We start from the raw sequence: 16,137 nt of genomic DNA, 5'->3' as shown, positions 1-16,137 counted from the left end.
TCTTTTAGTTGCTCAATGGTTTTCCCATCATTCTGCTTTACAAATAAGGAAATGAATGCAAAACAATAGTAACGTAAAAATGGGGAGTAGCAAAACAATTTCAGTTTTTGAAGTTAAAATAATATGGGCCCATGTAATTGACGGAAATAGTTCAAATCAACACCATTTCATTATTATTTTGATTAAGTTTTGGTCAATGCATTTACAGAATTTGTATTCAATTTGATTTAAAACGCACAGATGAAAATTATTACGTTTTTATTGTTTTTGCATCAGAAGCTTGGAAACAAATTAAGAGTCATTGAACCATTAAATGAGAAACCCCATTCTTTGATTAATAGGCTAAAAACTGAAATAAGTAATTGGGCTTTTACAATTGAAGTCCAAAATAATTAGGAGGTGACACTTGTCACGTAAAGAGGGGGGGTGGTGGAGAGTGGGTCTTGGAATGCCATGTCATGGAGGTGGGGCTCATAGCCTTCCTCTTTTCTATAATATATAGATTTGCAGTATCTGTTATCGATTCCCTAGTAACGTGTTATAGGGGAATTGTGAAACGACTCGTTTTGAGTTAAAAAAAAAAGATTTGAATAGTATATATACATATTTATATAAATATAAAAGATAAGAAAAAAAAAACTATCTTAATTGGTTTTTAAACACCCCGTAACCCCCCAGTACCCATTTCTTTTCCAAAAGCTATATCACACACTCTCTCTCTTTTTCTATTTTTCTTCTTCGTCTTTCTCTCGTTGACGGCACATGGCTTCCCCCCTCCATTTCTTCTTCTGTGTTCTTTTCTTCTCCACCATGAACAAAACTAATTACCACCAAGAAAATTGCACATTCATGAAGAAAGGTTTTGGTATTCATATGGAATGGCTTCGGAAAAAAAAAATGTTTGGGAGTTAGGGTTTGTGTTCTGAAAGAGGAGAAGAGTACCCACTCTTTTAGGATTGCTTATTTGGCTTCAGTGAGGTATACCTACAACCTACAATTTAAATAGTAGTATTATAGCATGTTAGAATTAAGCATAATTAATTTATAGGGCTTTGCTACTTATTTGGGGATTTTAACGTTGCTCATGGGTAGTATATCAAAAGGGTAATAAATGCTGAAGGTTTGAGGTTAATTTTGTGTTCAGATTCGACGGCGAGTGGATCGTTCGATGGTCGTAGGATTGCTGAAAGCAATTGTGGTTATTCTTCATAGTTGTGAGTGTTTCTCAACTACTATGACATATTTTTAATGATCCTATAACTGATTTAATTATTTTATCGTATTGCTTATTCATCTAAATAGGGGAAACATGTTTTTATATGTTTGATTATCATTCTTGAACTCTGAAAGTTGATTTTATGAAGCTGGTTTTGAGCATGTTTTATGAATTGGTATGAAAAGAGAATGACATTGGTTTAATTTTGAAATTATGTGAAATTGAGATTGTGAACTTGAAAAGCTTTTATGAGCATTGAAAGTTGATGTTGAGAATGTTATTTTGAAAAACTTTGATGAGTATTGGAAAGCTGATTTTGAGACTGTTGATGAGACTTGATATGATTTGAGAAAATGGTTTTGGGGATCCTTGATAGAACCCCGTAGCCGTTAACAGAGGTAACGGCCTAGGTGCACCTAGCTAGTTTGATTCCGGGAGGAGAGGGCTATCCGTTAGATGGAGCCGCCAGTGCACGGAAAGGGCTATCAACGAGATGTAGCTTCCCCCGATGAGATTGATGAGATATGACATGATTCCGGGTGGAGAGGGCTATCCGTTAGATGGAGCCGCCTCTTGGGTAAGTTAATCCTTAAGAGGAAAGAGCTATCAACGAGATGTAGCTTCCCCCGATGACACGATGTGACTTGAGAAAGGAAAGGGCTATCCGCTAGATGGAGCCACCCCTATCGGAGAGGCCATCCCTTAGGAGTAGAGGGTTATCAGCGAGATGGAGCCGCCTCATGGTTCTACATGTGTGACCCTATTAAATTATATTTCTGGTTTTATGTTTTTCGTATATGGACATGATTTTAACTGTATTTATTTGAAATGATTATTTATGAACTTTATGATTTTTGTCAAGTTCATTGTTGAAATGATTTAAATTGGTATTATGGATGATATAGATTGTTTATACTGAGTTGAGAGCGAAAAACTCGTGCCTATTCTGTTTCCCCTTCCTGTTCATGGTGGTTGTTGACTGCTCACTAAGTCTTTGTGACTTACCCCATTCCTTATTTCCCTCCACAGATTTTCAGGCAACTGAGTAGCAGACCATTGTCAGATTCAGATCATTCGACTTATTTCCTTTGACAGGTTGTCATATTGATGTCTTTTCTTTAATCCTGGTTATCTGCAGCTATAGGGAGTCCTAGGTGGATTTAGATTTGAGATTTTGATTTATTATTTTATTTCAAGAGTTGACACTTGAGTGCTCGAGTTGATTTTATATTTCACTTAAAATACTGGTTATGGAAGAACTTATTGGCAGATGTTGTTAATTTGTAACTATTGGAATTACAAAAGAGATTCTAGTGTTTTTATATATGTGTACAATGATATTTTTGAATAAATTGTTTGGAAAATGATTCGTTGAGGAAGAGGCTTGCCAGGCTAGGGTGGTAGTCTGGGCGCCGGTCACGACTTAGGATTTTGGGTCGTGACAAAGTTGGTATCAGAGCTTTGGCTGTAGGTCCTAATAGCTGCAGACATAAGGTAGAGATAGAATCTTTTTAGTAAATTGTGAACCGCGGCACAACTTACTTTAAAGATGCTATTAACGCCTCATGAGAGTCTTAGTGTTGTTTCCAAGTGTGATTTGAGTTCGTTCCTCATTCACAAAATTCTGAGTCATGTCTTATATTCAATGAATATTCGTTGTTCAGTGAGGTTGCCACCTAAATTTGAATTTCTATTAGAAGATGAGGCTTCTTATTAGGACCTTGTTTAAGGCGGTCGTGGTCGGCATTGTAATGTAAGCCTAGGACCATTGCTGTTAGGCACTGGTTATCCGTTGAAGTAGTCAATGTATATGTGCTTTTATCGAGGTAATGAAATTTAGGGATGATATAGCTTGTGGTTGGTATAGGGGAATTATAAGATGATTGCAATGACGCGTTTGAGTGATTTTTTGCCGCACAACCTACATAAGGAAATTACGAGCAATATCTTGAGGTTAGACAGAAGAGAGCAACAACAAGTAGTTACCACTAGAGATACTAAGGTCACATTAACTAGTTACTTGAAGCTTAACTATCCTACTTTTGGTACTAGTGGAAGTGAGAATCCACATAGGATTAGTGATGCTTTGAGAGTCTATAGAGAGCACTTGGATTCTCACACATGCAATAGAACTAACATTTTTCAGCTGGGAGTTGTAGCATATGATTAGTTTGATGACTCTACGCGTACGAGAGCGACAAGATCACCTTCGTTAGCATGGCTGATTTTTCATAGGGATTCATTGATTGTTTTCTTTCGGAGAATGTCATAGATGGTTTGACACAAGTGCTTGATTTCTAGAGTAGACTGAGTACAATGATTTCATAGGGTGGTTATAGTGAACAATCTTCAAGCCTTGTGGAGATTCATATAATAAATTTTCTACGCCTTGTTTTGCTTGTCAAAAGATTCATGATGTAGCTTTCTTTGGAGAAAGTAGGGTGTGCAATTAGTGCATGGAGATAAGTCATATTATGGAGGATTGTCTTGTGGTTGTGGTGCAACTTCCTCTAGTCGTGGATAAGCATACATAGGAGCGTCTTTAGCATTTTCTCTGACCCTTACAACACTTGTGTGGCATTTGGCTTTAGGAATTTGTGGTGATGCAAAGGTCACTTTGGACATTCATAATCTTTGGGAATAGAATCTAGAGAAGTTTTATAACCAAGTTATTAATGCTTAATTGGAATTGGTTTTGAAGCTTCAATTTGCGAAAGGTGTTGAGTTATTAAAATGGCAGGTTGGATGTGTGGCGTAAGATCATTGTTACAATTTTATTGGATCAGATTGGTACAAGGTTGCCTTGTATCTTATAGAAACGTTAGTTACATTAGATTAGTTTTAACATGATACTGAAATTGACTCTTGGCTTAAGACTTTTTGTCGCGCTATTCTTGGGAAATATTGAGAAAGATATGTGCTGTCATATATACACGAAGAGACACATATTGATAGATATGTATATATATATATTTTAAGTTTGAATATTACATATTGTGATTCTTATCATTATTACATTCAAATGCTTTGAAGGAGTTGTTGATGGTTGATTATGTGCGCTATTAATTCGAGATATCCATTGGGGATTGAGAGTTGTTGGTAGAAAGCGTAGCTTTAGAAATTGTTGATTTTGGTGTGATCTTTTGGTATCATGATATTTTGGACTAACATAGCAAAGTATATGAGATCTGAATTACCTGGACAATCATCTTTCTCATTCAGGGTGAGTGAAGTTGGGAACCATATAATCTAATTTTAGGGTCGAAGTTAGGAGGTTACTAAGGACGGGTTGTCATGGATACTTGACTTTGGATAAGAGGACACTCAATCAGTGGAAATAAAAACAGAAGAGTTCTTTTTGTGGAGTGTGAAATTCTTAATGTATTATTGGAGAATCTCTTGAAGTACCGGCTAGTAGGGGAATATAGTTTCCATAAAATTGGTTCTTGATGCTAGTTTTGTTTGTGAAAAAGGAAGATAGAACCATGCAATTAAGTACATAATGAACAACAAAAAATCAGTTAACTTGCATAGAGGAGTGATCTGATTGATTGCAATGAGCTCAATATTTTTGAAAATATGAGTTGTCACTTGTGTAGCAACAAATTAGGAATAGAAAAGAGGACATTTTGAAGGTAATCTTCAGAATATGTTGTGACTGTAAAGAGTTATTAGTCATTCTTATGGACTTAGTGATGCCACTTTTGTTTTTATGGATTTAATGAGCCGCATCTTTAAATCATTATTGGGTTATATTCCTAAGATAAGGAATAACACTAGAAGTTGCTGATAATAGATTTTGGTTTGGGTTTCTTGATCCAACTCATTGTTGGTTCACATGGAAATTGATTCTCCTTCGGTTGATGATGTTAAATATGATAAGGGTCAAGACCGGTAAGTGGTGAAGATGGTGGAGGTTGTTCAAAGTGAAAAGGTTCCACATTTTCAGTAGACTCTGATGACATTTTATGACTTGGATGATAGTTGTGTGTGCTTAATACACACATTAGTGGACTTATATCATTATTATTATTCTTAAACCATACATTCAGATTCTAATCAAAAGGTATTAAGATGGGAAGAAATTTTATTAGTGGGAAAAGATACAGAAAGACATAGTAATTTGTTTCTGCATGTTTAGGAAGGCTACGCACAAAAGCCATAAATGTTCCTTCAATATATTAAGATATCATTGAGTAAGTGAGAAAATATTGTTATGAACTTTGTGTTAGGTTTTCTTATGACTTAAATGCGTGATGATTTTGTATCAGTGATAATGGGTCGATTGACTGAGTATGCACTCTTTTTGCCCATGAATAATACTTATACTGCAGCCAATATACTAAGCTCCACTAAGATGAAAGTGATTATTTACATGGTGAACATGTGTTTATCATTATTGAGGAGCTCAATTCATTGCACAATTTTGGAATTTTTTTTTTTTATATATGCTTTAAGGACTTGCTTGAATTTAAGGACTGTTTTATTTCTCTTGATTGCTAATTTGAGTGGACTATTAATATCTAGGATGATATATGCTTGTTTTGAGGTAATGCACCTAGGATAGTAATGACTAGTCTTGCATAAAGAAGGGACCACTTGAGGCCTTGTTTGGTAGGCGGGCATATCACTAATAGGTTGAATTGAAGATGAGAAAGCTAAGCTTGTAGCTTGAAAAATATGTAGTAGAGAGCTCAGTTGGTTCATGATTGTTTGATTACCTTATAATGAGAAAAAAAAAAAAGAGTCTTATGCCAATAGGAGACCACACCCTTTAAAGTGGACAATTGGTGACTATGTTTTTACGTGATTCTCCGATGAAAGAAGTTTTACGGTTTGGTAGTAAGGAAAAACCCGAGTCAAAGATTCATTGGATTGTTGAGGTCTTAGAGAGGGATGACCCTATAGCTTATCGATTGACACTTATGCCAAATCTTTCTACAGTTCATACAGTTTCATGCGTATATGCTTCGGAAATACCTCTATGATCAATCTCTCATTTTTTTTGTGATGAGGATGTAGAGTTAGGTGAACATTTATCTTAGATGGAGTTACGGTAGCAATAGTGGATAGAAATGGTGAGATACCTATGTTCTAAGAATATTAGTTCAATGAAAGTTCTTTGGCGAGGACCATCTAGTAAGAGATGTCTTGGGAAGCTAGAGTAATCATATGAGGGAAGCATCTCTTGCTATTGAAAACACAAGGTTGGTTAAAACTTCAAAATTCGAGGACGAATTTTTCTTAAGGAGGGAAGATTGAAACGACTCGTTTTGAGTTAAAAAAAAAAAAAAGATTTGAATAGTATATATACATATGTATATAAATATAAAAGATAAGAAAAAAAAACTATCTTAATTGGTTTTTAAACACCCCGTAACCCCCCAGTACCCATTTCTTTTCCAAAAGCTATATCACACACTCTCTCTCTTTTTCTATTTTTCTTCTTCGTCTTTCTCTCGTTGACGGCATATGGCTTCCCCCCTCCATTTCTTCTTCTGTGTTCTTTTCTTCTCCACCATGAACAAAACTAATTACCACCAAGAAAATTGCACATTCATGAAGAAAGGTTTTGGTATTCATATGGAATGGCTTCGGAAAAAAAAAATGTTTGGGAGTTAGGGTTTGTGTTCTGAAAGAGGAGAAGAGTACCCACTCTTTTAGAATTGCTTATTTGGCTTCAGGGAGGTATACCTACAACCTACAATTTAAATAGTAGTATTATAGCATGTTAGAATTAAGCAGAATTAATTTATAGGGCTTTGCTACTTATTTGGGGATTTTAACGTTGCTCATGGGTAGTATATCAAAAGGGTAATAAATGCTGAAGGTTTGAGGTTAATTTTGTGTTCAGATTCGACGGCAAGTGGATCGTTCGATGGTCGTAGGATTGCTGAAAGCAATTGTGGTTATTCTTCATAGTTGTGAGTGGTTCTCAACTACTATGACATATTTTTAATGATCCTATAACTGATTTAATTATTTTATCGTATTGCTTATTCATCTAAATTGGGGAAACATGTTTTTATATGTTTGATTATCATTCTTGAACTCTGAAAGTTGATTTTATGAAGCTGGTTTTGAGCATGCTTTATGAATTGGTATTAAAAGAGAATGACATTGGTTTAATTTTGAAATTATGTGAAATTGAGATTGTGAACTTGAAAAGCTTTTATGAGCATTGAAAGTTGATGTTGAGAATGTTATTTTGAAAAACTTTGATGAGTATTGGAAAGCTGATTTTGAGACTGTTGATGAGACTTGATATGATTTGAGAAAATGGTTTTGGGGATCCTTGATAGAACCCCGTAGCCGTTAACAGAGGTAACGGCCTAGGTGCACCTAGCTAGTTTGATTCCGGGAGGAGAGGGCTATCCGTTAGATGGAGCCGCCAGTGCACGGAAAGGGCTATCAACGAGATGTAGCTTCCCCCGATGAGATTGATGAGATATGACATGATTCCGGGTGGAGAGGGCTATCCGTTAGATGGAGCCGCCTCTTGGGTAAGTTAATCCTTAAGAGGAAAGGGCTATCAATGAGATGTAGCTTCCCCCAATGACACGATGTGACTTGAGAAAGGAAAGGGCTATCCGCTTGATGGAGCCACCCCTATCGGAGAGGCCATCCCTTAGGAGGAGAGGGCTATCAGCGAGATGGAGCCGCCTCATGGTTCTACATGTGTGACCCTATTAAATTATATTTCTGGTTTTATGTTTTTCGTATCTGGATATGATTTTAACTGTATTTATTTGAAATGATTATTTATGAACTTTATGATTTTTGTCAAGTTCATTGTTGAAATGATTTAAATTGGTATTATGGATGATATAGATTGTTTATACTGAGTTGAGAGCGAAAAACTCGTGCCTATTCTGTTTCCTCTTCCTGTTCATGGTGGTTGTTGACTGCTCACTAAGTCTTTGTGACTTACCCCATTCCTTATTTTCCTCCACAGATTTTCAGGCAACTGAGTAGCAGACCATTGTCAGATTCAGATCATTCGACTTATTTCCTTTGACAGGTTGTCATATTGATGTCTTTTCTTTAATCCTGGTTATCTGCAGCTATAGGGAGTCCTAGGTGGATTTAGATTTGAGATTTTGATTTATTATTTTATTTTAAGAGTTGACACTTGAGTGCTCGAGTTGATTTTATATTTCACTTAAAATACTGGTTATGGAAGAACTTATTGACAGATGTTGTTAATTTGTAACTATTGGAATTACAAAAGAGATTCTAGTGTTTTTATATATGTGTACAATGATATTTTTGAATAAATTGTTTGGAAAATGATTCGTTGAGGAAGAGGCTTGCCAGGCTAGGGTGGTAGTCTGGGCGCCGGTCACGACTTAGGATTTTGGGTCGTGACAAATTGGTAATTTGTTACTGATTCTGCGTTTGAGGTTACTGGCATAAAAAGCTTCCAAATATCATAAATTTCAACAATGAAAACGAAATTAACCATTTCAGTGTTCTGAATATGTAGTTTTAAAGAACTCTTGTTCACTTTTCAGCATAAAATTAAAGTCACACTTAAACATTTTCAATAAAAAAAACTAAGAGGATTTGAATCGAATCCCAGATTGCTCATAGATTCCTATTTGTTTTTAAAAATGAATAAAACTCCTACGAAGTCTAAGATCCATTGTCATCATCTGTATGGATTTGCAATATTATTCTAAAATAAGAATGAAGTATAAAAGTAAGTTTATACAATTAAATGTTGTTTGGCTAAAGATGGTTAATAAATCTTTAGTTATTAAATCTTTAGCGCTGCATTAAGACATTCGTTATAGAGTAGCTGTTAATACAGTTCTAACTTTCCAACGATGTTGAGCGAGATTAATTCGTTAAAGGGAATGAGTCATGGATAACATTCGCTCCTGACAAGAGGTAGGTCTGTTAAAGTAAAATAAAAGCAAGAGACTGATAGCCATAGACTTTGCCAGTAGCTAGTTTAGATATGACAAGCGGTTCAAGAGGATGTGAAAGCAGTTTGCTCGGTTCTTTCTTTGCGCTATCTTTCTAAAGGACGACTAGCTTTTATAATTAACAAATAGAACCTCCCCTATCCCTAGGGTGATCTCAAGAGAAATCATTAAATTGGATGATGGATTATCCAACTGTACATGAAGTATCTAATGTCAAATACAATGGTAGTTTACATGCTTTTCTTTAGGACAGTTGCCCCACAACCTTGAGATATGGGAAATGCAATTAATCCACCAAGTAAACCAATGAAAGAAAGGAAAGATTCAAGTTGACAAATTCATATTACTTCGAGATAACTGTTAGAGCCTCCTCTCCCAAACTCCTACAGTTTAATCTGTGTATTTTATGATTGATGCAGAGGTTTCAAACTCCCCCGCTCCATTCTTTGACCCCGTACCATCGCCGCTAATATTAGTGATGACCCGAGATTTATGGTTATTTTTTCTAGTTATTTTGTGTGTAGTTTCATTGATTGATTAAGGCATTTACGTCATTTTAGGACATTTCAGGCTTAGTTCATGCTTTTGGTGTTTTTAGGAGAATTTAGGATTTTTTTGGTTGGATTTGGTGAATTTTCTCTACTTTTATTTAGTTTATTTATTTTCTAGATTTTGTTAGGATTTTTATTTGCCTTGATTAGAATTGATGAGTTTTCATTTAAGGTTGTTACATTTTATTATCTTATTTTTATTTTATTTATCAGGTCATAATTAGTGTTATTTAGTCACTGATTGTCCACATCAAAGCAGCATGTAATTTGAACATCTCCTTCGTCGACGCATCATAAGCATCTACACCATCATGCCATAATTCCTTCAACTCCTTGATTAGAGGCTGCAAGTAAACATCTATATCATTTCCTGGTTGTTTTTTACCAGGAATTATCAATGAAAGGATAAAAGATGTCAGCTTCATACACACCCACGGAGGAGTGTTGTAGGGTATGAGAATAACGGGCCAGATGCTACTACTCGCACTCAACAAACTATGAGGATTAAATCCATCAGAAGCTAAACCAAGACGAACATTTCGAGGATCTTTACTAAAATCAGTGTTTTTTGAGTCAAAATGCTGCCAAGCTTCAGAGTCTCTGGGATGCCTAATCATGCCATTGTTATTAGCAGACACAGCATGCCATCTCATATCATTAGCAGTTTTTGAAGACAAAAACAATCTTTGCAATCGAGGCTTCAAAGGAAAGTAACGAAGAACTTTTTGAGGCACTTTCTTCTTGCACTTGTCAACTTCTGACACCAAGTTCTCACCATTTCCACTCGGTTCTCTCCATCTAGACATGGTACAAGTTTTGCATTGTTCTCTGTTTTCATCCGCACCCCAGTACAACATGCAATTTCTTGGACATGCATGTATCTTTTCATAGCCCAAACCAAGTTTGGTTATATATTTCTTTGCCTCGTAAAATGAACTTGGAATTTGTGCATGTTCAAATGCATCATGTAGTAGTTCTATTATCATTGTCATTGCCTTATCGGTCATCTTACATAGGAATTTGATATGATACAACTTCACTATAAAAAAAAGTTTAGAATACCGTGTGCACCCTTCGTACAATGGTTGTTCTCCATCTTTTGCCAACTCATAAAACTCTCTTGCTTGATTTCCTTGTGGCCCAACATTTGGCATTGGTCCTTCACCTTAACGGACGCCTTCATTTGAATCATTGTCACGATGCATATCGACCCCAAAAGCTTCATTGACCATGTTTCGGATAGGATCTTCATCATTCACAATGTTTGGTCCTAAACTTGACACATTGGCAGTACAATTGTTTTCAATTTCCACTTCATGGGTCTCGCCATGATCAAACCAAAAGGTGTAATTTCTCGGGAATTGCTTAATAATTAAGTGCTCATACACTACATCTCTAGTCAGCCACTTTCTAAAATTGCATAGACCACAAGGGCATAATATTGCACCATCAACAGAACTACGCTCAAAGGCAAAGTCTAAAAATCCCTTAACCCCTTCCTGATATGCAGGTGAATTTCGTGGCAACAAAATCCATGACTTATCCATTGCTACTTTCTGTAGTAATCAATAAAAAATAGTAACATTTACAACATAACTAATGTGAAGATGAAAAGATTGCAAATTAACTCCTATAAAATTAGTACCACTACAAGAACAACATAACATGCACATGATATTAGTACCAGAATTATAAAAACAGTATAAAGTATATTCATGACTCCTTCAAAACATGCTATTAACCAACAAGTTATCCAAAAAAAAATCACTTACTGTTCAGTTATTGGCACCCAAGTTGCTGGCTTTGATGGAGTTCTTTTGAGATCTGCACATTATATATCAAGGTAGAAAAATTAGTATATATAGCATATATATAAAATGGATCTAATGAATGAAAGCCAAAAATACAAAAAAGGATCTAATGAATGAAAGCCTGATCATAATAAGAAGTGGTCTTAGCTAAGGAATTATTCTCATACATATTTCCTGTATTCTCTTGCACCACTGGATATTTTTTTACCCATACTGAACTGCTTCTGAGTTACTAGAATGATTATGTGAAATGTCATAATCATTGGACTGCCTTGTATGTTTGAGCATAGAAGAATGTGTTTTATGTGCTGAAATTAAGTGTATAAACTTGACTCAAGTGAGATAAAGAATAAAAGAGTTCTTGAGAACAACCTCTCTCAAGTGAGATAAAGCAACAAAGGAACATACATAACAGAATAAGAAACAGAATAGGCTAAAAGAAGTGGAAGAAATCTACCTATTAAAACAACTAACTAGTAAAAAAGAGTCAAACGAACTAAACTAGTAAAAAGAGAGCACAAGCATACATAGTTTCAAGCCCTTCTTGACAAAGATGTCTAAAAGTTGGTCCTTGTATCCCTTATCCAAACTTCAAAGGTTAGGGATGACCTCATTCATGGGCCTTCAGCAAACAGCATAAGCATTTAGATAATTGGTTCTTTAACAGTAAATATAACATTTTTTTTGGATTGTTGGTTCACTAGCATACATAATTTCAAGCCTTCTTAACAAAGACATCTAAAAGTTGATCCTTGTATCCCTTAATCACACTTCAAAGGTTAGGGATGACACCATTGTTGGGCCTTCAGCAAACAGCATAAGCATTTAGACAATTGGCTCTTTAACAATACATATAGGGCCCGTTTGGTGACCAGGACAGGATAGGATATGACAGGATAATAATCATATCCTGTTGTTATCTAATGTTTGTTGCGCCAGCAGGATAGGATAACACTATCCTGTCTCCTATCCTATCCTGTCAATCATGTGTAAAAGTTGTAACACCCCGACTTTTGGGGGTCACAATTAGTAACCTATTAAATGAAATAAAATGATTTTCCAAAAAGGACTTGATAAAAGCGGGTATATTTTTTTTTTTCGTTTGCTTTCTTTCCAAAACATTTCCAAAACGTGATGTGCACACTCTTACCCAAACCCTTACATCCGGCCTTGACAAGGCAAGCACCCGTGAGTGACGACGGATGTTCAAGACATATAAAATATACAGTGAAGTAATGTCTTAACCGACAACAAAGTTCAAAATGCGATAACACCCTAAGACCAATATACTTCCTACAATCCCCTCACTGGAGATTTGCAGAAGAGTAATGCATTGGAACCTACCCAAGACCAAAGTAAGTAATACAATCATTCCTACGAGCTTCAACCAATGACGGTAAGCTTCTCTACCCAAGGCTCTAGCCTTACATCTAACTATTGCTTCCACAAGTCTTCGGTTGGTTCACTCACTCCAAGGAAGTCTCATCATCAATCAGTCCAATCACCTTCTTGCAGCAATCAAGAGCTCCTCAGAGACACACCTGTTAGGGTCTGGCAGTTTGCCGACCGCCCAAACACAAACAAAGCAAACAAGGCAGAAAGGGTCAACTTCCTAGAGTAATGTAATATAAGTCCTAGCTTGATTTAGCATAGTTAAGTAGTGTGTGAATAATAATTAGACACAGCATAAGTCAATCTCTATCCTTTGAACGTCAAGTCATCAATCCATCACTCGCCGTCTACGCCTAGATGTATCTTCATTCCCTTGCCAGGGCCACACCGCGCCCCACTAATGTAAACGCACGACCCAGGGGTCAATCATCTAACACGATGTAGTGTATACTCTCTAATCAGCAAACAGATAACAGGATCAAGGACTAGCCCCTTAATCGATCCAAGTAATAGGAGTTAAGGTCTAACCTCTTAAGAAAATAACAAACAGTATGACTAAGGTCAATCCTCTAAATCAACTAACACATAATAGGATTAAGGTCCAGCCACTTTAATCCAAGGACAAATAATATGATTAAGGTCCAACCACTTTAATCAAATAGCAAAGAATAGGATTAAGGTCCAACCACTTTAATCCACAAGCAAATAATAGGATTAAGGTCCATCCTCTTTAATCCATAAGCAAATAATAGGATTAAGATTCATCCTCTTTAATCCATAAGCAAATAATAGGATTAAGGTCCATCCTCTTTAATCCAATAACGAATAATATGATTAAGGTCATACCCCTTAATCAAGAGTAATTAATAGGATTAAGGTCCAGCCACTTTAATCCAGGGGTAAACAATACGATTAAGGTCCATCCTCTCTAATCGATGGATAAATAATATGATTAAGGACAAACCTCTTAATCATAATTAATAGGATTAAGGACAAGCCCCTTAATCAAGTCATGCAGGTATGCAAGAACTAGCAAACCACGATTCGTCCTCACCCGGATACGTGTCTAGCTATGGTTCATGTCTCTATCGTTTTTCCCTAAGGTAAACGTCGGTCCTTTGACCAATCACTTCACACAAGGAGTAGCACCTGCACTTAATGGCGGTTCTACTCATAACGGCTCCTCTTCATGATGTTCACAACTCGAATCATTATCTTTCCTCGAACCTCGAATCTTCGACCCTTTCCATTTTCGAACTCATTTCATATCCTAAGTTTTCCTCAAAATGGGTTATCTTTATTATTCAAAGTGTTCTATTTTGAGTTAATTCATTATGGAATTTATTCTCAAATCAAGTCTTATGCATTCATTTATTTCAAAGTCTAACAGATTAAAGATCCCCATGTCCTTATTTAGGCGAAAGCCTCGATCCTTCATGTCAACAGTAGCACAGTCCGTCCGACAGATTCTACTTGCTAACTCTCATAACACCCGTATTCGAAGTCGATATACCCATAAGGTTTGGGCATAAAACAGATTCATGCACTTTTGCAATTTAGAGCAATAGAACATGTATATCCACTATAAAACAATAAGACGGAAACCAGTAAACGGTCGAAGCCTCCAGAAAACGGAGACGCACGTCTCAATCAGTTCACACGGCCGAAGCCTCTAGAAAACGTTTTCCCAGTCCAGTCCAACAGTCATAATCAGAAGCAATAAACAGGTCGAAGTTATCGACGCCTAAATCATATAGCTAATAACTAGGAGAGTTGCCCTTACCTCGAGTTGTTCCAGTCTCGCGGTGTAGGTCTCCCTCACAAGCTTGTTCAGTCAATCCCAAAGTTTCCACAATTGAACGAAAATCAAGTTTCAGAAACTTGTCGGCAAAGGGTCGCCCGAGAAAGTCGTGGTTCGCGGGGATTGACGAAGGAACTGTCGCCGGAGACACAACGGGATAGTGTTTCTTCATCCTTTCGCGGCCAAGAACTCAATGGCGTTGTCCGTTTCCCCAAAAAGTTGACAGTTTGCCCAGGAAGTCAAATTGTAGATCGGCGGTGCTCGCCGACAAAAGTTGTCCAAAACTGAAATTGATTGAGGGCTATTGTTCCTCTCGCGGCAAGGATCGGCGTGGTATACTCCGTTTTTTTCCATCGGTCGCCGGAGTTGATCGGAAAACGGCTCCGAAGGCGGCAGGGGCGGCGGTCGACGGCGGCGGAACGGCGATTCGGAACATGGGTTTTGTTGTGCACGTCGCACGTCGCTGTGAACGGAGGCCCGAGGACAACGAAATCGAAGGGCGAAGATTGCGGCGTCGGCGACGTCGGCGATGTCGTTCTTCTCTGTTTCTCTCGTTTTCTTGTCTTGTTGATGGTGATGAGCTTCGATGGAAGCCACATGGTGTTGTGGATGACTTGCTCGGCCATGGAGGGAGGACAGAAAAGGGTTCTCATGGGAGAAAAGGGCGGCGGTGACCAGCGGTGATGTTGTTGTCGCGCGTGGGAGGATACATGGAGGTGTTGGCTGGTTGCTTCATGGGGATGGTGATATCGTGGAGAGGAGAGAAAAGCATGAAGTCTGGCATGGTGTGGCTTGCGGCCAGCGGTGGTGGTTCAAGGAGGAGCACGATGATGGTGGTGGTGGCTTGTGTTGCCACGCTTGGAGAAGAGAAATGAAGAGGAAACACGGTGATGGGTGCTGCCATGGGTAGAGGAAGAAGAAGAAGAATGGTAAGGATGATGCTGCAGCAAGTTGAGAAAATAAGAAGAAAATAGAAGAAGAAATGAATATGGTGATGATGGTGAGCGTGGGTATGCAGCAGGGGAAAGAATGAATTATGCTGAAGAAGGAGAAAAGATATTATGGGAAGAAAAGGAGAAAAGTCAAGAGTGAGAGAGAGTGGACGGTGGGAGGTGAGTGGCCGAGAATGAAGGAGAAAAGGTGATTGGTGGTCATGTGGGACGTGGAGGAAGGAGAGCCAAGGAAAAGGAGAAGATATTTTGCTATTTGGTACGAACTGATTTAGACATCGAGAGATTTAGCTCAAAGAGTTAGAAGAAAAATATAAATGTGATATATTATTGTACCAAAAATTATGAGAAGCTTAATGAAATGATAAAATATAAATTAGGATCACTTTGACAAATTAAAATGATTCATAAACCAAAAAATGAGTAAGAATTAAGATAAAGAATAATGGTTAGAGAATTAGAACAAATATGACGTTGTCATATTA

The 16,137-nt window shown here is 37.1% G+C and overlaps 1 protein-coding gene and 1 long non-coding RNA gene across 6 annotated transcripts; one reads left to right on the top strand and one right to left on the bottom strand.

Moving 5' to 3' along the window:
• Positions 1 to 303: 303 nt before the first annotated feature.
• Positions 304 to 8,456, top strand: LOC130738094 (uncharacterized). The gene is made up of 5 exons (XR_009019207.1): positions 304 to 978; positions 1,145 to 1,214; positions 2,246 to 6,904; positions 7,071 to 7,140; positions 8,172 to 8,456. It is a non-coding gene; the product is annotated as an uncharacterized LOC130738094 (long non-coding RNA).
• A 563-nt stretch (positions 8,457 to 9,019) lies between these two features.
• LOC130738092 (uncharacterized) lies at positions 9,020 to 15,793 on the bottom strand. Of its 5 annotated transcripts, none has more exons than XM_057589996.1 (3): positions 12,037 to 15,792; positions 11,471 to 11,522; positions 9,020 to 11,254 (listed from the first exon to the last, which is right to left on the bottom strand). In XM_057589996.1, the coding sequence occupies exon 3, from the start codon at positions 10,850 to 10,852 to the stop codon at positions 9,929 to 9,931; it is 924 nt and encodes a 307-aa protein (XP_057445979.1). In that variant the 5' UTR covers positions 10,853 to 11,254; positions 11,471 to 11,522; positions 12,037 to 15,792; the 3' UTR covers positions 9,020 to 9,928. The 5 variants fall into 5 exon arrangements, with proteins under 5 accessions (XP_057445979.1, XP_057445978.1, XP_057445976.1 ...); XM_057589995.1 differs by having other exon boundaries at positions 11,471 to 13,060; positions 14,685 to 15,785; XM_057589993.1 differs by having other exon boundaries at positions 14,685 to 15,771.
• Positions 15,794 to 16,137: the final 344 nt, after the last annotated feature.

Source organism: Lotus japonicus, chromosome 2 (assembly GCF_012489685.1).
Source record: "Lotus japonicus ecotype B-129 chromosome 2, LjGifu_v1.2".
In the NCBI taxonomy this organism is placed as follows: Eukaryota; Viridiplantae; Streptophyta; class Magnoliopsida; order Fabales; family Fabaceae; genus Lotus; species Lotus japonicus.
This window is presented reverse-complemented; position numbering and strand designations above follow the sequence as displayed.

What these genes read in the sequence shown, in the direction of transcription:
- LOC130738092 (XM_057589994.1), bottom strand. Translation starts at nt 10,852, where the DNA reads ATGCCAAATGTTGGGCCACAAGGAAATCAAGCAAGAGAGTTTTATGAG.